Here is a 12,561-nt window from a genome sequence, read left to right on the forward strand (position 1 = left end):
TCATGGCATTATGATGTGATATCCAAACCCAAAGTCAAGCTTTTATATGTATTACAGATCATGACCATTTATTTTGACAACCCAAAATACCAAAGCACAGTGACAAATAAACGTAATCAAAAATTACTGCAGGTGGATAATATCCGCATGAGTCCATGTCGCTAATACTGACAAAAAATAATGATAACTCAATATTTTTAGTCTGTATGGCTCCAGTCAAATGCAACCCCTCCCAACTACTGAGAATGGTTGTTTTCTCATAGTTTGTTAAATTTACAATTAGGTGTGCCTCATTTACGAGCCACCAAAGACATAACAAGTACATTTTCTGCTTTGTCATTCCACCTTATGGTATAGCTGTGGGGCTTTAGGGGGCGCTATACAGGTTCGTAAGTTAACCCTCAACTGCCAACAGTCATTGGCTCTTTAGCCATTCTCCTCTGGGAAATTATATAGAGGACCAACCAACCACCATGTACAAATGTCTCTGCTTTACATACAAGGCAATTATAACAAGTTATTGTCCTTCAAGTCGGTGTTGGCGTTCGTTCAATCAGCGCCTCCTCCCTTGACAATGGGGTCCACATCACCCTCCGAAGGCTCTTCTCCCCCTTCTAGGAAGGAGGACTCCTCAGTCTCCTCCTCTGAGGAGCACTCGTCATCTGACTCTGCTCTTTCACTTTTGCCTCTGGACTTTTTGGGGGCTGGTGTATTCTTGATGATGATTTCACCGTCGCTGTCATCTTCATTGATCTTCATGGACCTCCTCCTCTCCAGGACAGAGGGGGTGCACACTGGGGTGACATCCTGAGGGGAAACATCAACACAGAGGATGTTATACCCAGGTAATTTCAGAGCTATGGGTCTCTATGAGGTCAGCCTCTATTGATGTATCTCTATGGTTGGGAACATGTTCACTGTGCATAATAACAAGTCAATGAGTGGGTATTATTCTTACTGAGTGCGAGACTCATTTACATGGGTTTAATCACCTTGCTATACAGAGCAGGCAATAAGCTTAACGTACCACAATACTGTTGGCACAGTTCTCACCCCAGACAACTGGTACACCTGAGGTAAGTTTCAGAATGTGCCAAAAAGCATAGCTATATACAACAAAGCATTCTGTAGTTCAAAGTAGTCATTCAAAAACGTGTTGTTTTCTGATTAAATTGTCCTTACCTCACTACATGTGGACGCATTCACAGTGTCATCCAACTTTTTCTTCTGTGGCACTTGGGAAGCCTTCAAGGGTTTACAATAGATTAGGATATAAGTCAATAATGCAGGTTCAAATTCAATACGTTCAAATTGTTTTAAAAATGTGAATGTGACTTTTAACTTTAATTTCACACAAAGAAACATCTATTGAACCGTTGAGTCAAATGCAAAACTTACAAATCCTGGGAAGTCATAGTCAATTCCCTTCTCTGCCAGCCTCTTGCGGAGCTTGGACTCTTTACGCAGTAGCCTTCCAGTCATCTCTGTGACCTCCTCTGGTGTGTGTCTCTTGTTATAGCGAGACACAGCAGGCTGCCTGGGCTTCTTAAACTCTCTCTGTGATCCCACAAACAGCTTCTCATGCACCTTCTCAGCGGGGACCAGGTGACCTGTGGAAGAGAATACAACTTTATTAGTGCATCTGTCTTCTCTCCTCCCACAAAACACACACACTACAAGACATCAAGAGCAAGGGGCAAACGTTAGACCTGAACGTATGACTCTGGGTTTAAATTAGGAGCAAAAGGGCAGCTTATTTCTTCAGAACTTACATTTGATCAATCTCTCGCCCATCAGGTAGTTGTTCATGGTCTCAGCCACGATCTTGGCAACATCATCGCAGTCGAACTCCACAAATGCATAACCTTTGCTCCCACCTGTCTGAGAGGAGAAAGGTCAAATGTTTTTCAATGGATCCCCCTTCAATCTAGCTCTCGAAACCCCCTCTTATCCATGGGGTCTTCTGCGGTTCGATAAAGCCACCGTTGGCTGTGTGTTAACGACAATTCTGAGGCTGTGTTTAAACTTCTAGAAATGACCATCATTGCTTGTGTAGCCGATGTGAAGTGACGTCACTTGCTCTGAGACCTTGAAGTAGTGGTTCCCCTTGCTCTGCAAGGGCCGCGGCTTTTGTGGAGCGATGGGTAACGATGCTTAGAGGGTGACTGACGTGTGCAGAGCGTCCCTGGTTCGCGCCCAGGTCGGGGTGAGGGGACGGGCTTAAAGTCTATACTGTTACACTTGCGGTTTTCGAAACATGTGACCCTCATCTTTCATATCAGCGAGAAAGAAAGTTCAATATAAAAAAAGATATGCTTACTGTAGCAGTTTTAGAGTACTAGATCCATATGCTGTGTGCGCCTCCAGTTGACAAACTACACGTCCGCCCCAGTCATGCACAGGAGTTCGGCACATGCTAGAGACACGGTTGTGTGGAAAAACTAGCCCTTAATCTATAGGTGTAGTAAGTTAACCTGCTGTTTTTAGACAATTATTTCTGGGTGATATGAAAGGTGTTCTTTATGTTTCTAAAAACATTACCACAACCAATGAGTTTTAAAGTTTAGAACGTGCATCAGGGTCCTCTGGCCATAAAATACTATCCTCAGTAGGCGCTAAAGGTAGTTAGAGTCTATGAACGGGTTACCCTCAACCTGATGGCTATCATATCATGTATTATTTAGGTTTTACCATAAAACACTAATTATATCCATGTTCACTTGCCATTAATGATATATAGTTATGCATGAGTGGTTGTACAGTAAGTTAGTGTGGGCACATGGGTTTAATCACACTGCTATACAGAGCAGGCAATAAGCTTAACGTACCACAATACTGTAGGCACTGTTATCTCACCCCAGGCAACTGGTACACCTGAGGTAATTTTCAGACGGTGCCATAAACCTGTGATGAATCAAGTGATACGCATGTGAAAGTATGTTTGTCAAAATAGAAATTACATGTTTGACTTGACAAGTAAGTAGGCTGGAAATATCCACCATCTTATTCATAAGATCACTGATCGAAGATACCTTTTTACTCCTGGCCAGTCGTAACCTGACGACTTTTCCAAACTGTTCAAAGTAGGATTTGAGCTGAGGTTCAAACAAGCCAGTGGGAAGGTGGCCAACATAAATCACTCCTGGACTTATTTGGTGTCCCTGTAGAAAAATGAGTAAAATGTGTCAAAGCATAATCAAAAATTGACTAAGAACATCAATACTCTGTCCGAGTTTGATAGCTAACGTTAGCTAGCAAGTTAATAAATAAATAAAAAAAGAGTTAGCAAGTTAGTTACTAGCAGCACATCGCTTGATGAAACAATCTAAGAAATCAAATGGTTGGATGAACTAACAAGTCAATTTTTTAAAATAAACGAGGATTATTATTTAATTGTAGCAGTCTAGCTAGATTCCAAGTTCCACATGTGGATTGTAGTTAGCTTTCAGGCCACTGGCAGAGTGGCATGCGTTTGGGAAAACTAACCTTGTTGGGTCGCTTCTTCACCTCCTGGACTTTCTTCTTGAATTCAGCCTCCTCTTTAGGGTTCAAAGCAAGTAAAGCTTTAGTCGGCTTAGTGGCCGCCGGTGCCTTTGTTTCTGTCATGACAGTTATTTTATTATTTTAACAGAAGTAAAACTATTCGCGAGAGAGAACACACGACGTTCCGATCCCAAAATGACCACGTTTTCTTCTCTTCCGCCCAGTAACCCACGTGACTACACTCAACGACGAGTTAGTTGAGTCAACTACAGTTGTCCTTATTTCTAAACAGCGTCACCTATGGGCCGGAGGGATAGCAAGGCATCTCTTGATTGGAACCACAAACACATTTATTCTTATTTTATTATGACAAGAGCAGTGGTGTAAAGTACTTAAGTAGAAATACTTTAAAGTACTATTTAAGTAGTTTTTTTTATATCTGTACTTTACTTTACAATTTATATTTTTGACAACTTTTACTTTTTTTTCACCTTTATTTAACCAGGTAGGCTAGTTGAGAACAAATTCTCATTTACAACTGCGACCTGGCCAAGATAAAGCATAGCAGTGTGAACAGACAACACAGAGTTACACATGGAGTAAACAATTAACAAGTCAATAACACAGTAGAAAAAAAGAGTCTATATTCATTGTGTGCAAAAAGGCATGAGGAGGTAGGTGAATAATTACAATTTTGCAGATTAACACTGGAGTGATAAATGATCAGATGGTCATGTACAGGTAGAGATACTGGTGTGCAAAAGAGCAGAAAAGTAAATAAATATAAACAGTATGGGAATGAGGTAGGTAAAATTGGGTGGGCTATTTACCGATAGACTATGTTCAGCTGCAGCGATCGTTAGCTGCTCAGATAGCAGATGTTTGAAGTTGGTGAGGGAGATAAAAGTCTCCAACTTCAGCGATTTTTGGAATTCGTTCCAGTCCACTTCACTACATACCTAAAGAAAATATTGTACTTTTTACTCGATACATTTTCCTTGACAACCAAAAATACTACTTACATTTTGAATTCTTAGCAGGACACGAAAATAGTCTAATTCAAGCACTTGTCAACCGAACATCCCTGGTCATGCCTACTGCCTCTGATCTGGCGGACTCACTAAACCGAAATGCTTTGTTTGTAAATTATGTCTGAGTGTTGGAGTGTGCCCCTGGCTTTCCGTAAATTAAAAAAACAAGAAAGTGGTTCCATCTGGTTTGCTTAATATAATGAATTTGAAAGTATTTATACTTTTACTTTTGATATTTAAGTATATTTTAAACCAAATACTTTTAGACTTTTACTCAAGTAGTCATTTTCTATAAAGGTATCTTTACTTTAACTCAAGTATGACTTTTTACACCACTGGATAACAACTGTTGTCATAAGAAAATAGGAAGGAAGCAGGCAGAGTTTCCTAGAGCAGGCAGAGTTTCCTAGAGCAGGCAGAGTTTTCAATGGATTGACCTACCCAGGATGTCAAAGGTAGGCAATTCAAATAATATCACCTTATTATTTAATTATCTTTGAAATCTAGTATAAGTCATATTTTGTTGTTCGGAACATAATTTAGTTTTTGATCATATCCAGTGTGTTTTCTTAAATGCAACATCAAAATGCATTACCTTTACAGCCTGCTTAAAACTATAGACGATGTAGATTGCAATTTACACCAAGTATTACAATAACTCTGATATGAGAAACATCTCAAAATCTCAGAAATAAAAAGTACAGAGAGAGAAAGGTTAAAAGCACAGAGATCTTCCATTGCTTCTCTACCAGAGCAAACGGTGGATCAGAACTCAAGTAAAGCACTGTGTCTGTGTTTACACAGGAAGCCCAATTCTGATCTTTTGCCCAATTATTGGCAAAAGATCTGATCTGACCAATGATTGGGCAAAGTATCAGAATTCGGATGCCTGTGTAATCGCAGCCTATGAGACCTAAAAGAGTTACGTAACTGCAGTCCATCAGGAGAGGCAAACACATTCAATCCATGTCCTCAAATAGAGAGATCCATTGAAAAATAAGCAGAAAGTCTGTATCGATAGAGAGAGAGATGAAGCGTCAAGCATGCACTAACAGGTTAGAACCTACAGACAGTGAGACGCAGGCGCAGCTAAAATCAACACTCTGCACTTACGGCATTTTTGTCAAAGCTAACATATGGTGTGCATATGGCATCTTTAGAACGGAGTCTAGAGATGTGAATGTATCAATGTGAGGGTTATGGCGAGAGCTACAATACATCACAGTTAAGAGGGGAGGTCTCTCACCATTGTTTCTCTGAGGTGGAAGAGCTCATAAGGACACTGCTGACCTGCAAAAAAACGAACCAAAATCTAAAACTGACACTTACATAATCCCTAACCGTAACCAAACTGTTAACCCTGACCCTAAATCTAAACTTTTCTGAAATTAGATATCGGTTTGCATGTCAGGTGTATTCATATAGCCTTTTCCTAAATGAGGGAAGGGGATTTACTGAAAGTCCCTTCAAATAAATGAATACATAACATATTAACAATATTATTTTCCAACCAGTACCAATGGCACACTCTTAGAAAAAAAGGGTTCCAAAAGGGTCCAGGTAGAACCCTTTTGGATTCCACGTAGAACCCTCTGTAAAAAAGGGTTCTACATGGAACCCAAAAGAGTTCTTTCTGGAACCAAAAGGGCTCTACCTGCCACCAACAAGGGTTCTTCAAAGGTTTCTCCAATGGGAGTCAAAGAACCCTTTAAGGTTCTGAATAACACTTTTTTTTAAAGAGTGCAGGCATGAAGGGCTGTAATTGAATGATAAAATATAATGAAATGCATCTAATAGATTCTAATGTAATGATCATTCATTTTCTTTCAAAGCTTCTGCCTACTGGCTAGATTTGAGTGCTGACAAATATCTTTGGAGCTCACAAACAACATAGGATTTTTTTCCCGTTCTAATTTTCCCCTCTTATTTTCTTCTCCCTGTTCTTCCTTGGGAATATGTTTTCGCCATCTATTTAAACACAGTGTGAGTGATAGCTTTAGATAACCCCTTTACAGAACTGCCCCTGTGTAACGAATGTCATTGGGAGAAGGAGAAGAGGACCAAGGTGCAACAGGGTAAGTATTCATCATATGTTTAATAAATACAAAACGTTTGAACAAAAAAAAAAAACAGTTCTGCAAGGTGCCCACAAAACAGAAAACAACTGTCACAAAACCCATTGGGAAAGAGGAGAAGTATGGTTCTCAATCAGAGACAACAACAGACAGCTGTCCCTGATTGAGAACCATACCCGGCCAAAACAAAAATACAAAAACATAGAAAAAAGAACATAGAAAAAAAAACCATAGAGAAGAAAAGCCTCTCTATGGCCAGGGGCCTGTTGCACAAAAGTAGAATTAAGACATCCGGGATAAATGACTCAGCTGAGCTCAATGAAGCCAAAACATGTGCGTCCAGGCTTAATTGGTTGCACAAAGACCAAGCCAGGATGAGCAGACACGGATTCATTAAGCCAGGTGAAACCAATCCTGGATAGGTGCGCGCTCACGGCTCACTCAAATAGACCCCGCCACAGATCACAGATGAACTGATTTACCATGGCAACTAGAGCCGCGTACTTTTCCCGTCGGAAGCACAAATCCTCATGGAGGCATACGAGGAGGTAAAATATATAATTAAGAAGAAAGGCAACACCGCCACAGTGATAAAGCAAAGAGAAAAAGCGTGGCAAAGTATTGCAGACCGCCTGAATGCGTAAGTAGTGCACAATTACACACTCACCGCTCCGCTGAAACATCACAATTACAATTCAAATATTTAATTCACATCTCCAAAAATGCAGTTGTACTGTAATTATGAAACGGTTAAATTTTTTATTGAAATGCACTGCAGATATGAGTGAAATTGTGTAAAGTAACTCCATCACACTGTATAAAGCTATGATAAATTTTTTGATATTTTTACTGAAAACAAGACAAAAATACCAAGTAATTTTTGCAGTGTGACTCGTGTGTGTGTGTGTGTGTAGATTAAACATGAACGGGCCAAAACGGACATGGCAGCAGGTCAAAATCAAATACAAGAACATTCTGCAGAATGGTATGGTCCCTGACTAATATTTAACAAAGCACAAGCATATATTGTACCCAGAAGGTGCCTGCTCACACATTGTCTGTACTGTTTTAGCAGTGAAAAAGAATACCCACAGACAAGGCACGGGTGGTGGGTCACCAAAGGCTGACCTTACCCCAGCAGAGGACATGGCCTTGGAGCTAAATAAAGGCAGGCCCGTCTTAGAGGGGATCCCTGGGGGAAAGAGACGAGCATAGGTTCCTCCCAAGATGCCACCCGCTTCATTCAAGGTATGTCCTTCCATCTCTACATGGGATACAACCACATTCATATTGAATCAATTTGGACTGTCTGACTTTGGTTTACCTATTGCCTTGCAGTGTCTGGCAGCACTGTGTTCCTGTTAGAGCCACCAGCACAAGCACCAGACGATGCTGATCCAGTGAGTACTCCATCAAAGGCATACTGTAGGCCTGGCATGTCTTGTCTACTAGCTTCAATATGAATCCGATTAAATGTGATAGGGTGAAGGCCCCAGTGCAGCAGCAACAGCACATGATGGAGACGATGATGAGGAGGAGACCATCTCTCTGGATTCCAGAAGGCATGAGGTATCATGTTAAGACTGAAAGTACTATTTACTCTACAATGGTGAGGAGTCCTCATCAAAATCAAAAAATCTAATTTCTTTTACAGGACCCAGATGCTATACAGTGGGAAAACCAGCCTGGCAACATAGTGCGTATTAATAAAAGGACACCACATCCTGCCAAATTCCAGCTGCGCTAATTGTATTGTGTTCACAGAGCTCACAAGCTATCAGAAAGTTGTATGGCAACCACCTCCGGCGCCAAATAGAACTGGCAGACATAGACATTCAGTACAAGAAGAAAAAGATGGAAAATCTTGCACTGGAGTTCGAAATAAAAAGAGGACAATTAGGAAACTGGACCTTGAAATAAAAAAACTTGAGAGGGAGGTGAGATATGCCTTCAATGTACACTGTATGCTAACTGTAACACAAATGTATTAATCATTATTTTTCTTTCCTCCCCCAGCTCCAAGAAGATGACACAGCTCAAAATAAAAATTAGGTATATTCTCGTAAAGTCAAGTGAGCCATGACATATGAGCTCTTATTGTGAGCACACAGGACGGTGGCATCTTTCTAAGGTTTTTTTATTTTCCCAGCAATCAGTACAACCAAGTCATCGTTATAAGGCATCGCCCTCTTTTGCCCACCCCCCAGCACCAGGTGTGGCCACTAGCCTATATGAAGGCCCAAAATTGTGTGTTCCTTTCTGCTCTGACAATGGCATGCCCATTCGTGCGAGATGTGGTGGATGAAGAAGCACTTGTGCTGAGGAGAGCCTTCAGGCGAGAAAGGGTCTTCAGGGACCGGTTGGACCCACTGGCCTTCCCTGATGACCATCTATATGAAAGATACAGGTTTTCTGCAGATGGCATCAGGTATCTATGCAGACTACTGGGTCCCAGGATTAAGCACCGCACTGCACGGAGCCATGCACTGAGTGTGGAGCAAATGGTTTGTGTGGCCTTGCGCTTTTTTGCTAGTGGAGCCTTCCTGTACTCAGTGGGGGATGCAGAACAGCTGAACAAGGCCACAATTTGCCGCACAATAAGGAGTGTGTGTCTGGCTATCAAAGCATTAGCAGATGTCTTCATCTCCTTCCCTGGCCACAGAAGACTCTGTGACATCAAAGAGGAGTTCTATAGGATTGCAGGTAAGAGGATCTACAAATTACAGGACAACTGTTAACACATAGTAGGATACTCATTACTTTGTGTGACAGGTTTCCCCAATGTCATTGGTGCAGTGGACTGCACACACATAAGGATAAAAGCCCCTCAGGTGCCCATGAGGCCGATTTTGTGAATAGGAAATCCTTTCACAGCATTAATGTTCAGGTGAACATAACTTTTTGATATTGTCCATTGACGAACACTCTGCATTGCCAGTGATGTGCATTGATTGGTGTAATATTCCTCATCTTATGATTTCAGATGGTCTGCAATGCTGACTGTGTGATCAGCAATGTTGTGGCAAAATGGCCTGGCTCAGTCCATGACTCCAGAATCTTTCGGGCCTCTGAAATCTATCAGTGCCTATCACAAGGTAAGCCACACAACCCCTATTTATAACCATCATGGCTGTGTCAAGAATATCACTGTGTTTATGAGGTAGTAATGATGAGATTTTGTGTTGACAGGTGAATTCTCTGGTGTGTTGCTGGGAGACAGGGGGTATGGCTGCCAGCCTTTTCTCCTGACACCTTTCACAGACCCCCAGGAAGCACAGCAGGCCTACAACCATGCCCATGCCAGGACCAGGGCCAGAGTTGAAATGACCTTTGGCCTCCTGAAGGCACGCTTTCACTGCCTTCACAAATTAAGGGTCAGCCCTGTTAGGGCATGTGATATTACTGTGGCTTGTGCTGTCCTCCACAATGTGGCCTGCCTGAGGAAGGAGAGGGCCCCCAGAGTGCCACCAGCCATGGACTGGGACAATCCGGCAATCTTCCCTGATGACGACAGTGGTCGGCTGCTGAGGGACCAATATGTGTTGAATTATTTTAGTTAGTATGTGTGCTTTCAATTTTGGTTAAATATGTCCTGCGGTGGCAGAGGAATTTGGGGTTTTTTGGGTTCGTTTTTTGACGAATTTGGCCTCTTATGATGTTTGTGCGGTATACTGTGTGTAATACAAGGCTGCAGGGAGGCTACTGCATCCATTCATTTGTCTGTTCAGTTGATGTGTATGGATTTGTCCTGCATTTATTTTAGTGTGCAGACATGCAGGGTGTGTTATATACAGACCTTTGAATGTGTATGTATCATTTTGTATAATATGCTTGGATTCTGTGCTTTCCATCTTGTAGAGTCACTGTGACTTCAGTTTCGAAAGGAGCTGATGGTTTACCTGCTTTGTTTTGTCCTTATTCAATAAAGGAACATAATGTTACACATTGTGTTTTTATATTCATATGGAATGTGTATTTGTTTATATGACAGAGTACTAGGGCCACACTGAAGAAAAAGGATAAAGTCATAAATTTATGAGGCTGGTTCTTTCTGCAGAAAAGCTACATATTGTTTTTACAGTTTTGATACTTATGACAATGTGATACTTAATATTCTGGCACATCAGCATGTCTTTGTTTATGAAACCATACTGAAGTACAATTTCACGAAATGCCCCACATCTGTCATTTTAACAACTGTCCTCCTTTAAAACAACTGGTTACAATATTATGACTTGTGTTTTTTTTCCCTCTGTGGCCCTAATATTCTATCATTTTATATATAGCTTTATAGTCTATGGGAAACTGTAAATTATCTAATGATAGCAACATCATCTAAAAATCATTTTTTATCCAAAATCATTGAAATTAATGATCACAAACGTTTAAATAATAACAGTGGGTCTAGTTATATTGATAACAATGTATAGTGAGCAGTGAAATAACTATTGGTTTCCATTTGTGGTGACTGCTGACTGACATTAGGGATGAGATTAAATCGATCCTGGAATTTAGCCTGGTCTGGAGCAGGCTAGCTCCACAGAATAAATCTCCATGGTAATTTATACCATAACATATCCTCCTGCCCCCTATCCATCTTTAGTGCAACCGGATTACGGATCAATTGAGCCAGGATCACCAAGATATCCTGGCTTAATCCCTTATCCTAGTTTTGTGCAACAGGCCCCAGGTCGTGACACCCTGGCAAGAATATTTACTCTTATGTGTGTATGAAAATCATTGCCAAAAGCTTGGCCTAGATGCTGAGTACATCAAAGGCTTGTGTTTTGTTCACCTGCTGTGAAGAGAGCACTGGGCAGTGCGTGTGTGTGTCTGATTGTGTGTTTGATTGCAAAACCCAACTCAGACAAACTAGTATTGATTGAAGTTTGTTACTTTCCAGATCTGTTCCGTTCGGCAGCTGAGGCGGGACCCCACGACATTCTGAAGCTGTACAACCCTTAGGGCAACGTCATCAACATCTCCCCGTGCCTGGAGCCCACCAGTCCTAACTCCTGCTATAAGCTAGAGGTGGTGGCTGCTGACTGCAACAGTGAGATGTTAGGTATTCTGTGCTATGGCACCAGAGCGATTTGGTTGACAGTAACTCTTGTTTGTTTCATAAGGGCCTGTACTGTATACTGTGTATATTGACTTTGGTATTTTAATCAATTGTGTACAGGTGTGGAGCTTGCTGTGGCACTATGATTTGACCTCTCCTCCATGGAGAAAAGGTAAAGAACATATACAGTACCAGTCAAAAGTTTGGACACATCTACACATTCAAGGGTTTTTCTTTATTTTTAGTGAAGAGTGAAGGAAAAGCAGCTAACAAGTGCTCAGCATATGTGGGAATTTCTTCAAGACCATTGGAAAAGCATTCCAGGTGAAGCTGGTTGAGAGAATGTCAAGAGTGTGCAAAGCTGTCATCAAGGCAAACGGTGGCTACGTTGAAGAATCTCAAATATAAAACATATTTTGATTTAACACTTTTTTGGTTACTACATTATTCCATGTGTTATTTCATAGTTTTGATGTCTTCACTATTATTCTAAAATGTAGAAAACAAGTAAAAATAAAGAACAACCCTTAAATTAGTAGGTGTGTCCAAATGTTTGACTGGTACTGTAATATAGAATAAAGAATATAGCAAATATATAGAATCAACCATTCACAAGGTTGGGGCCAGTTCTGAAACTGTCTGCCCATGTGAGGAAGCTTTGTAAGTCAGTAGGGCCATATGTTCTGTACCCCAGACTGCAGGGCTTGGAGAACAAGATCCTGATTGAGGCTGGTGTGACTCCTGCAACATTGTATGAGATAAAGAGAAAGAAGTCATTACGGGAGAAACTTGAGGTAGGTTGTGTTTTTGATGCTGCACAGCTTCAATTTGATTAATTTTATGAAAAGGCTGATTCATTTCCCAGTATGTAAATTCACCGTGTTCTCCACCTAGCCGACTGTATCCGTCT

General features: G+C 41.1%; 1 protein-coding gene and 2 non-coding genes across 3 annotated transcripts; all 3 read right to left on the bottom strand.

Annotated features, from left to right (window-relative positions):
- Positions 1–51: 51 nt before the first annotated feature.
- Positions 52–3,715, bottom strand: nifk (nucleolar protein interacting with the FHA domain of MKI67). The gene is made up of 6 exons (XM_024389667.2): positions 3,487–3,715; positions 3,033–3,161; positions 1,773–1,881; positions 1,399–1,610; positions 1,183–1,245; positions 52–807 (listed from the first exon to the last, which is right to left on the bottom strand). The coding sequence occupies exons 1-6, from the start codon at positions 3,604–3,606 to the stop codon at positions 550–552; spliced, it is 891 nt and encodes a 296-aa protein (XP_024245435.1). The 5' UTR covers positions 3,607–3,715; the 3' UTR covers positions 52–549.
- LOC112225696 lies at positions 968–1,092 on the bottom strand. The gene has a single exon (XR_002949641.1). It is a non-coding gene; the product is annotated as a small nucleolar RNA ACA64 (small nucleolar RNA).
- On the bottom strand, positions 2,768–2,895 carry LOC112225695. Its single transcript, XR_002949640.1, has one exon. It is a non-coding gene; the product is annotated as a small nucleolar RNA ACA64 (small nucleolar RNA).
- Positions 3,716–12,561: the final 8,846 nt, after the last annotated feature.

The sequence above is a fragment of the Oncorhynchus tshawytscha genome, linkage group LG26 (assembly GCF_018296145.1).
Source record: "Oncorhynchus tshawytscha isolate Ot180627B linkage group LG26, Otsh_v2.0, whole genome shotgun sequence".
Lineage (NCBI taxonomy): Eukaryota > Metazoa > Chordata > Actinopteri > Salmoniformes > Salmonidae > Oncorhynchus > Oncorhynchus tshawytscha.